Raw genomic sequence first — 17,714 nt, forward strand, 5'->3', positions numbered from 1 at the left:
CGCCGTCTCGAGAGCGCCTTCGGAGCTCCCGAGCGCGCTGCCGTTACGTCACCGCACGCTTAGTGAACAACGTCTGCGGCAGCTTCACCGCACACTTTGCCCACGCGCCGCCTGCGTAGCCCCTGTTGGAATCATCTGCCGAAAAACGGAAGCTTTGTCTGCGCCGGCTAGGACCTCGAGGCGCCCGCGACTGGTTTGTTTATCGGAAAGGTGGGAGCACGAGGAACATGCACGTCTGTAGATGGGATACATCATATCTGTGAGCACAGTAAACGCAGCATACATTTTGTGGTGATCCTTCATTTGACTTAAATATGTATGCTCATTGTATTTGATTAAAGACGTTAAAAATAAATAAACAACGGATTCCCAGAGTGCAAGGGTTCAGATGTTCTGAACAAAGCGGCGTAAGGTGGCTTTCGCAGAGAAACGACGCACATCATAAATTCTCTTGCGATGTTCACAGTAACAACTAAAATAAGTCATTGCTACTTTATTGCAAAAGGCAAGAGGTAGATGCGGTGTTTTACTCTTTCCAAGATTATCAGGGAGACGTTAGTACAAGGTGAACAAAATGGTGAAGCTGGGGAATAATTTCGTTGAGAAAAACAACAGCGCTAAATGGACTGCGGAGGACGGGTTCGACACCATCCCACTCATCACACCTCTGGATGCAAGTCAACTGCAATTTCCAACCCCGGACAAGGTAAACGACTTCTGCTGCTTAGCAGGTTTTGTGTGATTTCACAGCACATATTTATGTCTCTGCCGGGCGGCATTCTAACGTCCCCGTGAACCACGGCACCATCCATACGTGTATGGAAAGCCAAAGTGGTCAAAATTCACCTCCGTCCAAACGCGTTTTGCAAGTTTGCCGCAAAATACGCCATTATAGTTTAAAAACGCTATTTTCAGTGATTTTAATAGCACTATTATCCATATTCGTTGTTTAGTCAAAGTCAAGTCAAATGTATTTATATATTGCTTTATACAACAGATACTGTGCAAAGCAGCTTTACAAAGTTTGGCATCCCTCTTGAGTTTGTTGCGATAACCCCTTCCCCTTTCATTTAGTTTTAACCATGAAAAAGGTCTGAGGTGAGCAGTCGCTATAGTGACACTACCAACCCACGCCTTTGAAAGCTAGCTGGCCATCTTGCATGTTTCACACACACATTGTGCATTTGTTCCTACAAGATATCAAACCTGCTTTCAGGCTAGCACTTAGAAATGACTCACACATGGCCAACTATAGCTACCTTTGAGTGAGCTTTGTTTTGCGGCCAATTATCAGGTAGTTGTTTCTGGTTAGTGTTTTACAGACTTGATTAACTAGTTTAAAATGTCCCTTACCTTGTTAATATCGACTGAAGCACATTGGGTCCCAGATTGTCGAGTGCAGTCATTCAGTGTCCATCTATAACACAAACTTAAATTCCTCATGGCCATCTTACAGTTGTAGGAAATGTTTCTAGTTTAAGAAGTTAATTGCCCTCTTAAAGAACTTGCCCATTTAAAGCGTGATGTATGAACTATCTAACCATGGTCATTATTGCTAGGTCTAATAAACTTCTACATAGCTAGCTAAGAACTGTATGAATTAATAAATGAACTGTTGATGAAAATTAACACATTACTGAATCCCAAAAATAAATACACTTGAACAATTGTTTATCATCCGATAAGATCTGTAGTGAACTGGTGTGGTCTGACCTTGTTTGTGAGTGAAGTGAAGAAAGTGAAGAAAGTTCAACTCTATTGGCTGGCAAAAACCGGCAGGTAGAGCTTATTACATTCTTATAGAGGCTCTTTTAAAGCCATTGGAGGGACACAAAAGGGGAATAAAAAATGTAGATTTAGATCACTTAAAGTATTTTTTTTTAATGGTGTTGGAAACAGACATTTAAACACTGCAAAATATAGCATTCTTATGTTTTTGTGCCTTATTTTATAATAAATAATTAATTAATAAATAATAACTGAGTTATGAAGCAAATTAACACATTAGTGAATCCCCAAAATAAATAAAGTGAACAATGCTTTATCAGTCGATAAGATCTGTAGTGAACTGGTCTTGTCTGGCCTTGTTCATGAGTGATGGGGTAAAGAAAGTTTGCTGCATTGGTTGGCAGAAACCCGCATGTGGAGCTCATTAGATTATCAAGAGGCAATTTCAATTCCATTGGAGGGACACAAAAGGGGAATGCAGTTTTAGATCACTTAATGCAGTATTTTTTTTTTTTTTGTAAACTTACATTTAAATGCTGCAAAATGTGACATTTTTGTTGTTTTTATGGCATATTTTATAGTGTAAAAACTTTTTCTGCCATTATACAAATAAAATGTGCATCGTTTGAGGTGAATTTGACTACTTTGGCTTTCCATATATGCTCTTGTAATTCAGGTTTACATCAGAGCAGTTGTGAACCTGATGTACAAAAAGCCATCTGCTTGCTGCAACCTTCACATGCCACCTCTTTAACTCTTACCTCAACCTAACCTAACATAAACAAACACTGCAAAAATACTTAGGAACCAAAAATGTCTATTATCATTTGTTCACTTTTTCATTTTAGTTTAATTCTTCAGCATTTGGAAACTTTAGTCACACAACTTTGTTTTACAAACATACATGCACACTGAAACATATAAGCGCGCACACACTCCATGTCAAGGTATGTGCTTTTGTGTTGTGTCAGGTGGTGAAGACCAAAGAAGACTACACAGAAGAGGAAAAGAAAGGGAAACTCTGCCAACCAAAAATCAGTGACTTTACAGTGAGCATCACTGATGGAGCATCTGAACGATTCAAAGTAAGAGACTCCATCTCTTTTTTGTTTCTCTGTCTTTTTCAATTCCTAGTGAAATGAAGATAAAGAAGAGTAAGAGGGATCTACAGCCTACGTGCGTCTCACAGTGCTGTGCCACTGAGTAAGGGGACTGTGTGGGGAATTATCGTCTACATCCTGTGATGTAGTGCTGTCTCTGACTAACAGACACACTGAGTGTGTGGGTCTGTTCTCAGCATCCTCCACCCCTCCTATGAGACAACCTCCCTAACCCTAACCCTAATCCTATCACGTGCACACACATACATACATCAGACCAGGCCATCAGCATCATGATCAGTTTTTATTTATTGTGCAAAATAAGTACTTTAACTACCTCAGACATGCCACCCTAGTGTTTTGATGAATCACAGCATTTACATTACCTGATCAATGTTATGCATGTTTCGTTAAAAGAAATAGTATTTAAAAATAATGTAGGCATGTTCTTGATGTCATACTGAGGGTTCAGCAGTGTTTTAATGTATTTAATGTAAAGACATCACTACCACAACATAGAGATATTATACACACATATGATCAGGCAGCCATCATTTGTGTATGATAACCAGCCTTGTTGTAAATTACTTTGCGCTTAAACTGGTATTTCCACATAGCTTGGCTTACTGCCTAGACAAAACCACTAACACCACTGTAAGCATCTCTTTGAATACATCCTCTATGTTCACTGGAGCCAGCCTTACCGTGAGTGTGTGTGTGTGTGTGTGTGTGTGTGTGTGTGTGTGTGTGTGTGTGTGTGAGGCGTGAGTGTGAATATGAGTCTGAGACAACTGCCCTCTGTGTGCAGATGGCCTTGTTGCTGCTGTGCGCTCTTGCATTCCTGATGTGTGTGGTGTTCCTGGTCGTGTACAAGGTGTATCAGTTTGAACAACCCTGCCCGGATGGATTTACCTATACAGTAAGAAATGGCACACACATGCACACACACACTCAAGTAGACTTCTCCATGTAGCAGAAGTGCTCCCCAGAGTCGGTGCATGCCAGTCAGGGTGTATAGTGACCAATTTTCTCCTCTCTCTGCAGCAGAGTTGATCTATGCCAGTCAGTGTGTATACTTACTAACCCCCTCCTCTCTCTGCAGCAGAGCCGTTGCATGCCAGTTGGGCTGTATAGTTACTACCCCCCTCCTGGACCAGCTGGTCGTGGTCGGCTCTTCACCATCATAAACCACTACAACATGGCCAAGCAGACCATTACTCGCTCCGTCTCACCCTGGCTGAGCATCACAGCTGAGGAAAAGCTCCTACAGCAGAAGACCAAGATGGAGCAGAGCCCTGCCTAACACACACACACACATGCACAAACACATGCGCACACATGCACACATTTTTGCTGAAGTGCATTAATACATATTTATCAACTGATCACATGCATAGGAAATGCACACACAAATATGCTAAAACAATCAGTATTTCTCATAGTGAAATACAAAATCCCACAAAATATAAAATGCACAGACTGCTTTTCTATCTGAATGTCAACTTATTGGCAGGCTTGAACTATTGTAATACTAGCATGATTTGTTTATACGATTACTATGGCAGCACAAACATATTTCATGCAGGTCCAGAAAGCATCACACACTTAAAGATCAGAGCTTCTGCTCCTCCCTCCATCTTTCATTCTCTCTCTCTCTCTCTCACACACACTTTTATGGCTGGGTGTAGATTTCAGCCAGCCACAAGCAAGGTTGATAGTTGTTTTTGTTTTTTTCCCCCATCAAATATCTGAATTTATTTACTGAGTGCCAAATAAAATACCATGTCCAGTTAAATCATGTTTCTGTACTGACCAGGTGCCCCAACACCTTTTTATTTGATCAGATAATAAAAAGGGTCCTCCTCAGATCAGGCTGCATTATAATAACAAGGTACTGAAGTAAATTCATAACAGAATACATCATGATACAGGCATCACTATACAGCACCTTATCATTATGATTATTTATTAACAGTAATGCATCGATAAATAAGAATAAATACAATAACAATCAATGGAGATAACATATGTAAAGAATCAATACAGAAAAAACAAAATAAAGTTTAAAAAGAATTTCTGAATACAGCCAATAGCTTTGAACCTCCCACTAACAGGAAAGCATTTAACGATGGATATTAGAACTCACAAATGTTGAAACACATGCAGTTAAATTAAATGAACAATTTCCACCGTTTACCCAAATATCAGCTTTAAATGTTGAAGGAGATGACTTCGCCATGGTTTTTCCTAGACAAGTATGCAGATTTTTCTTAAAGCCACTATTTGAGGGGCCATCCGCTGTATGTTTTAAGTATTGCATATTGAACACGAGTTTCACACTGGATAAAGATATTAGCGTTCACAAATACCCATACAGCCAAGACTATCGATTCATGTAGTGGTAAGAGTGTATTCACGATATATTTACCAAATTGATATATTGTACACAATCCTAGTGTGTGTGCTTCCATACAGCATAAAATCTTGTGGAAAGGTAAATCTTGCACATCAGGGCAGGTCTGCAGTTAGGTTTGCCTACAGAGTAGGCAAAATACACTAACATATCCATCACCCACAGGCATCCCCTGTAAACCTAATGATGTTCCATGACTCTCCTCATTAAGGCATTGAGGTTTTAGCTCAGTCTTAGATCAACCTCAATTCACTTACTGTTGGTACGGTAGCAGTAAGCAAAGCTCTGACCCAGTGCTCAGTCCCTCTTGCTGGGTCTTGGATAAATGTATAATTCGCAACATGGGTATGAATTAGCAGATGATGAACATTGGCTGTCTGAGCCCCACTACGTCTTGTACCCTCCCAAGTGGAAGTGTATAGAGGCTGAACTGGGACTGGGCCGTTTGGAGCAGAATGTTTATAGGGAAACACTGGTTCAGAAAACAGCCAGTAGGTAATTTTAAACAATTTTATTCTGCTGTTGCCATATGTCTGTCACTGCCAAGAATGTCAAGAGTGTTTCTTTAGTTCCGGCAGGTTGGAACCAACTGAGTGTGAACGCCAAGGTGCCAAACATAGGATGACATCAGTCTGATTACATCATATTCACACCTTTCCTCAGACAGGACTGGAGAATCCTAATGCAGATTAAGAGGCAGGAGGCATTGGTCTGATAACAACTCACACACACACAGAGGATCATTTACTGGAGATATTGAGTATTGGGTGGAAAAATGATGAGACAGACGAGAACCTCTTGAGCAGCTCCATTAAATATAAATCCAAACACCATGATCACATGACCTCACCACCATTTTTTTCATTAACAGGAAATGTGGAGAGGCAGAGTTCATTTATTTACTTAGCAACCTGTACCTGAAGCCACTAAGGAGAAACAAGACAAACATTTATTCAAGTAATAACAAAATACTGATACATAAAGTTATTACTGATACAATAAAGTTACAATCAGCCATTTCAGTTCCAAATGTAGGAATGGGGATTATTTCGCTCACAAAGGTCACTCTTATTCAAAACCCTAATACAACTCTGTAAGTGTCTTGAGGCAGCTCCGACGGAGGATGGTGGTGGTTTAAAGGTGCAAAAAAGAGGGGCAAAATCGTGACAAGATTTGTGTCACCAAAAACAAGTCAGGTGCACGCATGCATTTGTGAGCACATGCACGTGTGGACACACACAGGCTCATTCTTGAGACTGCTTTGTCTATGAAATCTAAAAAGGTGCAGTCTAATTTAGTATTTTGTTTTCAGGTGTTGAACTGAAAATTGTCCTTTTTTTTTTTTTTAAAAGAAGAGCTCAGTATACATCAGTTCCTGTTGAAAGATGATGCACTAGCTGTCGTACCAGTCCAGGAAGAGCAGAGAAAAAGAACACATGACCAGGAAGAACAGGATCCACACCCGGAAACCTGCATTATTCTTAATTGCCTAGAGGGCAGGGAGACACAATAAAGCCGTTTCACAATAAAGAACTCAAAGTTTACAGTGGGTGCGGTTTTGGAATAGTTAAGAGAATAAGAACCTGTCCCTTTTTTTTTTTGGCTAATTTATCTTAGCTAGATTTACTACAGATTTCTAGAGGATAACTGGGGCCCTGCACTGGTTTACTTAACTATATTAGTTTCTTCATGCACACAGAAAACACACAATCAAAGTTAAGCTCTATGACATGCTAGGCTAGTCTGCAGTATTGACCAGTTACACTAGGACTCCGGAGATAGGAGAGCCACACATCTTTAATGTGTGCCAGCAATGTGGGAAAGGTGTCATTTTATTTTATTTTTTATTATATTGATTAGATTTTTAATTTATTAAAAAAAACATTTTAGCATTCCTTAATTCCTACATTGCCAATTTTGTCAACACATATAAAATGATTTAACTAAGATGCATGACAGTAAAATCTGTGTTTAAACAAATTAAAATGAAATCAAAATGAAATTACATTTACAGCTAACTCCAGTACTGGAGGTGAGCTCTGATTACATTTCAGTGTAATCCCCAGTGTAATCCCCAGTGTAATCCCCAGTGTAACCTCTGCGCTTCACCTACCCACAGGGTACATTTTAATTATTAGAAATACATGGGATTTGTTACAATAAGGAAGTATTTTATGTAGATATAATAGACGTAAAGTGAGTAAGCCTATGTTGTGATCTGTCTCAGTGCTGCGTTCTGTCTCTGTGAAGTTTTCCATCTGTGTTCATCTCTGTGTTGTTTGCCTTAGTGTTGTACTCAGTGTCTGTCCCACCTCTCGAATGTCCTCATTTCCTTCTTTAACATTTTCAGTCGCACCAACCACCAGCTGATGAATGTGGTCAATTTCTGTCTCCTACAAGAGACAATCAAACAAACACAGGTTTTTATTATTAGTGAGTACAGTTTACTAATAACAATACTAATAATGATACTCTCACACTCCAACAGCAAAACACACACATATACACAACCTAATATATACACATGTACAAAGACACCCACACACACACACCAAAACACTCACCTGCTGCAGAACTTTCTCTGCAAAAATCTCCTGCAGCCGAGAGATCTCTACGACCTTCCCTTCAATTTGCCTATAAACACAAACACACACAAGTATACACATGCACAAACACAAATGTACTCACACACGCATGCACACATACACACACGTGCACAAGCACACACATACAAACAAGTGATGACTATATTTTCTTATCAAGTAACATTTTCTGAGACTTTTTTAGTCTTTCTTATATATTTTTATTCAGATGTTGATTTTTTAAATATTATTTTGATAGCTAATTTTAGTTTTTCCTGTAAGCACGCTGTAAGATTATTTCACCTCCTTTACCAAGTAAACAACCTCTCACTGCTACAGCACCAATCATGAAAAGCACGATACATTTAATGTACACACGTTAAATATATCGTGCTTTTCATGCTTAACATGTGTCTGGAGCTCACCTGACCTCATCCACCAGGCTGTCCATCTCATTCACCAGCCTCTGGTTCTCCTGCTCAAACTGAACATACAGGAACACAGGCATTGATGGACAGAAGAGGCAGTACATTCCTTCAAACCATCTGGCCTGGCAGGCTTTTAAGATCTTTAACAGCATTGGTTTGGGTGAGTGCCAGTCTCTGTTCGTGTGAGTGTACCATCTGTATCTCCTCTGGTGAGAGTTCATCCTCCACTTTGTTGTCTTCCCACAGATCAACACCACCAACAGACACTGTGTTTCCTGAAACAATGCAAATATATGCATATATTTACATTTACGGCATTTAGCTGAAGCTCTTATCCAGAGCGACTTACAAAAGTGCTGTGTCATTTATTCAGAAAATACATTCCAGCCAGTAGAGTAGGTTAGAGTCCAATATACCAATGAACTAGAATAATGTAGAAATACAGATGCTTAGAAGTACAAAATACATAAGCTCTATCTTAGACAATGATAAGTGCAATAAAAAATAAGTACTAGAGTTTGTTAGTCAACATCAGTGTAATAAACAATACCCTACAATAAGTACTAGCATGTCTATTACTGTGTACAATAAGTAAGTACACAGTAGCAGACATGCCCATACAGGTTGGTTTAACTATGTATGATATCATTGTATCTGTGTGTGCAGATGTGTGTGTGTGTGTGTGTACTATGATGTGATACCATTGTTTTCTTCATGTGGTGTTCTCTCCATATCTTCACTTGGAGTTTTTTCTACTTTACCTCTCTGTTCTGGTTCCAACCGAGACCTACACACACATCCACACACATCCACACACGACAGAGTGAATTGTGCTGTATGCCTGAAAGAGGTAGAGTTAGGGGTTAAGAGCTAGGGATGAAGAGCTAGGGATGAAGAGCTAGGGATGAAGAGTTAGGGATGAAGAGTTAGGGATGAAGAGTTAGGGATGAAGAGTTAGGGATGAAGAGTTAGGGATGAAGAGTTAGGGATGAAGAGCTAGGGGTTAAGAGCTAGGGGTTAAGAGCTAGGGGTTAAGAGCTAGGGGTTAAGAGCTAGGGGTTAAGAGCTAGGGGTTAAGAGCTAGGATTTAGGTTTATCTTAGCACTGAGTTAGTGTGAAACTCACAGTCTTTTTTTATCCACCACTCTCTTCACACGGATGGCTCTTTGCTCAGAATAAAGCTTACACACACCTGCAAAAACAAAAGCACAGACAGAGAGAGAGAGAGAGAGAGAGAGAGAGAGAGAGAACAATGTTTGCAATAGCATGCAAGAATGGATATCTATATAGTGTTTGCCTCATCATCAAAAGTTCTTGGAATCCAAGAGAGCAAAACTGTTGCTGCTCTCTGGGTGTGAGGGGCTTTACTCTGTCCTCTGTCAATCACAGCGACATTAGCCAAGCGTTTCGTGTCTGTGTGCTGGTGCTTGCTGACCAGGGCAGTTAGTGCTCTCCTGGGAGTGTTTTCAGCTGTATGTAAAGCTGTGGTGCTTGGCTTCACATGTCTCAGAGGAAGCACATACTCGTCTTCACGTTACAGGTCTGGTTCACTGGTTATGTTCTAGCCACAACACTGATGTTGACTATCTGAATTGTCTGACCGACATTTAGTAGCCATTGTTGAACTGTCTGATCTGCAATTCAGTAGCCACTTTTGAACCTACAATCAATAACCTACAATCAATAGCCAATTTGTCCAGTACACATATCTTCTAGAGGCATTTAGAGGGTGTACAATTACACACTGTGGGCCATAGATTAGCACTGATTAGTTTGTTAGCTACCCTCTAAGCCATCCCTATCACATGAATCCCCAGGCAATTGCTGTGCGTGTTCGTGCGCGCATGCATGTGTACCTTTAAGGTAAATGTCTACCAGATCCAGGACAGCTCCACGGTGTTCCTTCATCTGAACCGAGATCACCCTCTTCTCAGCTACAAACACACATGCACACATGTTCAGAAAGCTTAGCACTGCAGACCTAATGTAAATGATCAATGCTTTTATTAAGGAAAAAAAAAAAAAAAAAGTAAGTAAGGAAACAAAGCAACAGTCAGGCACTTTGTGTTACCAGACCATGCAAAACAGACAAGCAAAAACTCCTGTTACTGTCTTGTTCCTTAAAAGGTTAACTTAGCCAAGTGCTTGTATTCAATGAATCAGCTCCAATAATGTTTGCTTCACATGCCAAATCATTCAGCAAATGGAACATGATGGCAGTTTGGACCCGATATAACCAACAAAACAGACCTGTTGTGCTGTGCACCACTCTGCACGCTGAGCTAATGGTGCTCAGCTACTATTGTTACTAAACATCGCATAGATTACATCTGTAAACTACATTGGCGTTTCGTTGTTGTACTGAATACTGAATATTTTTGCCACTCACTCAGATCCCTGTAAACAGGGATAAAATGGCAGATCCCACTCATTGCAGTCTCACACCTCAAATCTTAACACTTTTTGGCTAGAGTCAGTATCTCTTATCAGACAAACGGGCGAACCCACCCAGGAAAAGATGATCCTAACCCTAACTCTGACCTTAACCCTAACCATGACCCTCGCAGGAATAGATACAGGCACTATTGTCGTGGCCATGTTTAAAACAAGACTCAAAGAATAAAGCTACTGGTGGATCCCAAATGCTAAATTGTTCACGCAGAATGTTCATGCTTCTGATTGTGGAACATTCTACTCATTCTTAGTTGCATGTTGAGGTTTTATATTCATAATGATAAAACAAATTAAAATAAAATAGTAAAATGCTGATGTGTATTTTTGGTTTTAGATGGAATTACTTTTTACTTCACTTACTTTGACTTTTTACCTTTTCCTTATTCATTTGTTGACAATATCAGTACTGGTTTATTATGTTAACTGAATCTGTAACATTTAATATGTTGAAGTACAATCTAATATCAGCAACCCTGCTATTTACCCCAATACATGTCATTACTGTGATTTACCCCCCCACCCCCCACCCCAACCCTGCTCTTTACCCCAACACATCTGCCATTATTGTGATTTTACCCCCCCACACCCTAACCCTGCTCTTTACACCAACACATCTGTCATTATTGTGATTTTACCCCAACACATCTGTCATTATTGTGATTTTACCCCAACACATCTGCCATTATTGTGATTTTACCCCCCCACACCCTAACCCTGCTCTTTACACCAACACATCTGTCATTATTGTGATTTTACCCCAACACATCTGTCATTATTGTGATTTTACCCCAACACATCTGTCATTATTGTGATTTTACCCCAACACATCTGTCATTATTGTGATTTTACTCCCTCACACACCCCAACTCTGCTCTTTACCCCAACACATCTGTCATTATTGTGATTTTACCCCCCCCACCACCCCAACCCTGCTCTTTAGCCCCAACACATCTTTACACATCTGTCATTATTGTGATTTTTTCATTTGTGTAATTCCAACATGACTTTATGAGCATGTGTATCGAAATGTCAGTATAAAGAAAAGAACAGAAAGGAGGCATGAGTGTTTGTGTCATTCTAGGAGAAATACAACTGTAACATTTAACATTTGTTTATATATTGACTGCATATTATAAAACTTTTCCATAAAAAAAGCTTCAAAGGAAATTGGAATAATCTTAGTTGGGAAAATACACACTTAAAATATCTTTAAAAGTAGTTTCCACATCTGAAGCTATATTTAGCAAGATCTATGGCACTCTTTAATCTTTTTAATGCAGCCCAAAAATAACTGGGCGTTGTAGAAATATTAATACAAAATTTGGCTGCAGGAAAGGGAAAACTAGTGGTAATATTAATTCTTAATTCAGGTAAAAATGATTTGTGTGTATTACTTTGATTACTGTAAAACATTCAGCAACAAATATTTACTTGAATACATGTTGAAAATTATCCTTAGGGTTTCTTGGCTGTTCAGTGAAATTTCAACCTAATCCATTAAATAGGCAACTACTGATTCCAAGACTACACATACAAAGAATAAAACACAAAGTGATACAATTGAGCTCAGAGTGCCAAACTTCAGAAAGAGGAGTTTTTCAAGGCCTCATGAATTTAATAGAATTACATGATTTTTTTTTCCCCTCAAGGAAAATGTATGACATGAACTGGGAGGTCTACACGAGTTTGCATTAAATGACGTGTTTATGTGTGTGTGTCTGTGTGAGTGTGTGTGAGTGTGTGTGAGTGTGTGTGTGTGTGTGTGTGAGTGAGAGAGAGAGTGTGAGTGTGAGTGTGAGTGTTAGTGTTACCGTCAGTCCTCAGCTGTTTGATTGCTTCGGAACAGGTTCTCATGAATATCTGAGCATCCTGATCAATCTGGTCTCTCTCACTGTCCGTCATACGAGTTAGATCTGAAGAGATTAAACTGTGCTCACGCACACACCCATGCAGACACACAAACACAACACCAGTCAACATGCAAGTAGCCATTTGTCAAACACAATTTACTCACTTAGCAGTACACAGTATGATGGTCGTATGTAATGCCCTATGATGCAACAGGGAACACCCATATAAGTGTACAAATACCAGAAAACAACATACGAGACTGGTTTGGGGAAAGAACCCTATGGTACTACATGGAATATTGTTTCCTCTAATGTTTTCTTCTATCGGGCCACATAGATGACTCTTATTTCACTTTGATCGGGTACTTTAAAAAACAGAAAAAACATCAGAAGACAGCGTGCATGTTTTGCTTACTCATAACCACATTTTACGAAAAGAGCAAACTCACTAGAGTGCATGTTTTGCTTACCTATAACCACATTTTATGAAAAGAGCAAACTCACTACATTTTATTTATGTAATTTTCTAGTTACCAACACCATAACCTTTTAAGCTTACCTATCCATTTTGTATTCTATGTTTCTCTTGCATGTATAATGCTGGAACATTCTAATGTCCTCTGAGGGATTAATATACTGTTAAATCAACTAGCTTCCTTTACAGAACTGTTGTTATGATTATGTCTTGGAGGCCATTATTATCTTAAAAGTGTTCAAAATAAGAAAATAGTGGACACCTGGCAGCGGATCAAAAATAGGTATTTTTGTGAACACGGCATAATATATATAAATACACAGACGTGGTTACTTTTTCCATTTCATTACTTATTCCATAACAGTAATTTGCATCGCTTCATTTCAGTGTCAGTAGTCAGTATCAGAAGTCCCATCATACTCATGCACATTTGTGCTCGGTTTGATACTTGCGCACTGACTGGATCTCATCAGCAGAAATTCCTCACCTCAACAAACTCATTCCACAAATTTGGTTTGTACCATCAACACCAAGTGGCTTAAAAGCACCCCACTACACCGCACACCTGACCCTGTGGGTTTTTGGTATCAGAGGTCAAGGGTTGGACTCACCTTCCAGCATTCACATAGTCTTTCCTGTGCTGCAGTAGGAACTCCTTGAGCTTGCTTATGTTGGAGAGCTGCAGGGACAGAGAGAACAAGACTAAGTGTGGTGAGACAACACAAACACAAACAGGACAGACAGCACATGGAGAAAGACAAGCATGTGGGGAGAGAATACAGCCAAAACAAACTGGACAGAGAGAGCCAGGGCCCAGTGTAGGGAGACAACACAGACAGCAACACAAACAAACACAAACAAGTTTGACTCAGGGAATATTCCAAAAGAACTGTTCTTAGATGATTAAATTGATGTGGCCCATATTTTTTATTGCAGAAAGTGATTTGACTTTAATTAAACATTTTATTGGTAACACTCTTTTCAGCCGACTTAAATTTTTGAACATTCAAACGTTCACCTTTACATTTCACAGGATAGACTACAGGCTTGTGGATTCTCCCTGGATTTAATTACAAACTGTATAATTCAGTATTCGATTTTTTATTGTTTTTTCCCCCACTTTAAGCTTTTATCAGAGGGTGAGTGAGCCTGTCCTTTCTTAGCTATATGTTGGTGTAAAGCTGGGCATTATCACAATACATTTTTCTATATTGATCTCAATATCATAATATACAATTTTGCAGTACTGTCAGTTTATAAAGAATGCAGACTGAATACACCAAATAACATAAATGCACATTACTCAAATCCATTTTAATACAACTGAAGACGCTCATTTCAAGAATGACTTACAATTTTCAGTCATGTTACAGAGGTAGGGGAGTTAGGAGTCTTGCCCAAGAACTCTTATTGGTATAGCATAGATCCCTTGGCCAGCCAGGGATTGAACCCCAGTCCCCCACAGGGGAAGCAGCACTATTGCCCATTACACTATACAGGAGGAAAGAACTCTCTCAAAAATGTAAAAACATAGAAAAAGATAAATTATTCACAAAATTAAAATACTCAATACAAAGTTCCAAACTGTTAACATATTACATTTAACCCATTGGAAGTCCTGTAACAGTGGAAACACTAGCATGCTTGTGATACTAAGGTAGGTCAGTGATCTATATATTGTAGATCCTCTTACTCTACGCTGAGGTTTTTTTGCCAGTTAGGATAATCGGTTCACTGCTTCTCGCTTTGAAGATGCTCTTTTGCACGTCACAAAGTTGCATCCTTTGCTAAAAACCTGTTCTGATGGAGAACTCATAGCAAGTATGCAGCGGTAACACTTAGCTAAGAAGTTCACTTTTGGAAATGGAGTGAATCTTCCACTATGCTAAAGGACTGGTCTCCCTGTCATCATCAGGAGCTGCCAGGTAATTATTCAGCTCAGCTACAGCAACTTCCTGTTCAGTGAGCTCAGCTGCTGTGACTGAATGAAGGTCCTTGAAAAAGCTTCCCAGCGTCGTCATCTGCTTTTTAGCTGATGTCTGATCGCCTTCCTTTCAATGTTCTATCAGCTTCTAAGTTGCTCTGCCCTCCTCCTACCATTTCAGCCACAGCTCTCATTTGTATGGTATTGACTCTGACATGTAACATTTAATGTAGCTGGCGTTGAACAAAGGACTGAGCAGGGACGCAATGTCCAGAGGGTCCTCAGTGAACCGAGGACAGAGCAGGAACGCAATGTCCAGAGGGTCCTCAGTGAACCGAGGACAGAGCAGGAACGCAATGTCCAGAGGGTCCTCAGTGAACCGAGGACAGAGCAGGAACGCAATGTCCAGAGGGTCCTCAGTGAACCGAGGACTGAGCAGGGACGCAATGTCCAGAGGGTCCTCAGTGAACCGAGGACTGAGCAGGAACGCAATGTCCAGAGGGTCCTCAGTGAACCGAGGACTGAGCAGGGACGCAATGTCCAGAGGGTCCTCAGTGAACCGAGGACAGAGCAGGAACGCAATGTCCAGAGGGTCCTCAGTGAACCGAGGACTGAGCAGGAACGCAATGTCCAGAGGGTCCTCAGTGAACCGAGGACTGAGCAGGAACGCAATGTCCAGAGGGTCCTCAGTGAACCGAGGACTGAGCAGGAACGCAATGTCCAGAGGGTCCTCAGTGAACCGAGGACAGAGCAGGGACGCAATGTCCAGAGGGTCCTCAGTGAACCGAGGACAGAGCAGGGACGCTATGTCCAGAGGGTCCTCAGTGAACCGAAGACAGAGCAGGAACGCAATGTCCAGAGGGTCCTCAGTGAACCGAGGACAGAGCAGGGATGCAATGTCCAGAGGATCAAAAGTGGCAGCTTCATCATATTTTTTCATTCGAATAGCTGATGACAGTAGTCTTGATGCGCTTCAGGATCTCCTCACTGAGGAGGTGCAACACAGGTTTCACATTGATTACACGAACATATGTGCATCTGTGAGCTCGCTAGTGGATTCAGAGCCTTGTGGACACACTCTAGGATGTCCACGTTTTCTCAGGTTGGAACGAGGATGCCTTGTTTTTTTAATCATTAGACAGGACTTTTGCAATGGCCTTCTCTTGCTCCAAACTTTTTCCTAGTACAGGGGGAAAATTACCCTTAAAATATATAATATATATATTTGTTTTTACCCAATAATATGAATAAAATTACAGTTTAATGTATTAAATTTCTGCTTCAAATGGTTAGTTTATTTTAGTTAAAAATTAATTTTTCACATTTTCAATGTCCCATTTCTGTAGAAATCCATCAGATCCCAAAATTACAAAAAAAAAAAAAAGAAAGAAAAGATGATTTCCCTCCCTGAATGCAGGCTACTGTATTCGGCTACATCACTATCACTAACACGATCACTAGAATCAGCATATCACCACATACCCATATTGTACATAACATTTAGAAAAAAACAACTGCTAGGTGCAACTGGTGCCCAAAGCAATGCAGACAAGTCCACTTTTTAAGTTCTGTTTTTTCAAATGATCGCTCCATTGTTAGCAGTGATGCAGACCTGTTGGTCCACTCTAAGGCACCAAGATCTGTGTGCATCCTTAAGTGCCTGGGAAATTAATTCTGAGTGCCTGGGAGATTAATTCTGCCTTAAGTGCCTGGGACATTAATTCTGCAGTGTTTTCCATTCATATCAACAATCACTTAGCATCACTACACCAGCTTTGTCAAAATAATGTTTAATGACTCTGTTCACAAACTGATGTTAATTTATTTACTTGTTTCTGTATTTCAGAAAATGTCTGATTTAAAAACTAGAGTGTAGGCACTCAAATACACTAGATTAGGTTTAGTTTTAACAGATACTGTATGCAGTTTAATCAATAACATTTTAAACATTTTTCTAAAATAGAAACAATTATTTGTTCATTTTAACAGACCTGTCATATTCTCTTCTGTATATGTAACGTTACTCTTTAATAAAGCAAAAGTATTTCTTATGCGATAGAATACTCGATTACTAAAACAATCTATTACTGCATTACTAAACACTTTACTGAAAAGGAATTTCTCCTGCTGTAAATATTAATCTCCCCACCAACCTGCAAAAGCTCTATAAATTATATATGACCATGAATCTGTGAAAGTCAAGAATGTCTTTAGAAATCACATATGACCCTTTTGATGTATTTATGTATTATTATGAAGCATAACTGTGGCTCCTTTCTCCTTTCCTTCCATGCACCTACAACACATGCAGAACTTGTTCTGTGTAACTTGATGTAAGATACTCAAACACATCATGAGCCAAACCTGTGGAAATTAGCCTTCTTCCTGAATGAGCGAAGCTCAACTAAGACTACCACTACAAGCATACTACAGAAATAAAGTAGCTATTGATAAAAATCTTACTATTTTGAATTACACTTAAAATTTATCTTACATTTGCTTTACTGTCTGTGCTGTTTAATTACCCTTGGGCTAGTTATGCTACATTAAAATAGAAAATCATCACAGTCAACCCAAATTAAAAGGGTAGAAACCAGATAATTAGCTGATAGGTGTTGAATGAGTAAATAGGCTTTAGGCTATACAATTCTGCAGTTATATGAACTCATATTACTGACTCAGGCATCTCATTTGGAACATCGTCTGTCGTTAATTTGCTAACATTGCTGAGTTTCCTTTTGAAGTACATTAATAGTTTGC

General features: G+C 39.7%; 2 protein-coding genes across 3 annotated transcripts in view; one reads left to right on the forward strand and one right to left on the reverse strand.

Annotated features, from left to right (window-relative positions):
- The first annotated feature begins 45 nt into the window (after window positions 1-45).
- LOC113574055 (neuronal vesicle trafficking-associated protein 1) lies at window positions 46-4,626 on the forward strand. 2 transcript variants are annotated; one of them, XM_027004711.2, is made up of 5 exons: window positions 46-259; window positions 541-706; window positions 2,700-2,813; window positions 3,637-3,747; window positions 3,931-4,626. In XM_027004711.2, exons 2-5 carry the CDS (start codon window positions 575-577, stop codon window positions 4,129-4,131), a joined length of 558 nt encoding a protein of 185 aa, XP_026860512.2. In that variant the 5' UTR covers window positions 46-259; window positions 541-574; the 3' UTR covers window positions 4,132-4,626. The 2 variants fall into 2 exon arrangements, with proteins under 2 accessions (XP_026860512.2, XP_026860513.2); XM_027004712.2 differs by having other exon boundaries at window positions 46-210.
- stx18 (syntaxin 18) overlaps window positions 4,624-17,714 on the reverse strand; it is a 23,413-nt gene continuing 10,322 nt past the window's right edge. The window contains exons 2-11 of the mRNA XM_027004710.2: window positions 13,642-13,709; window positions 12,517-12,632; window positions 10,108-10,185; window positions 9,377-9,443; window positions 8,953-9,038; window positions 8,444-8,526; window positions 8,249-8,307; window positions 7,806-7,875; window positions 7,554-7,634; window positions 4,624-6,730 (exon numbers count right to left, since the gene is read on the reverse strand). Of these exons, the coding sequence (XP_026860511.2) occupies window positions 6,635-6,730; window positions 7,554-7,634; window positions 7,806-7,875; window positions 8,249-8,307; window positions 8,444-8,526; window positions 8,953-9,038; window positions 9,377-9,443; window positions 10,108-10,185; window positions 12,517-12,632; window positions 13,642-13,709 (804 nt within the window). The 3' untranslated portion in view covers window positions 4,624-6,634. The remainder of the gene's footprint in view (window positions 6,731-7,553; window positions 7,635-7,805; window positions 7,876-8,248; window positions 8,308-8,443; window positions 8,527-8,952; window positions 9,039-9,376; window positions 9,444-10,107; window positions 10,186-12,516; window positions 12,633-13,641; window positions 13,710-17,714) is intronic.

This window comes from Electrophorus electricus, chromosome 1, assembly GCF_013358815.1.
Source record: "Electrophorus electricus isolate fEleEle1 chromosome 1, fEleEle1.pri, whole genome shotgun sequence".
NCBI lineage: Eukaryota > Metazoa > Chordata > Actinopteri > Gymnotiformes > Gymnotidae > Electrophorus > Electrophorus electricus.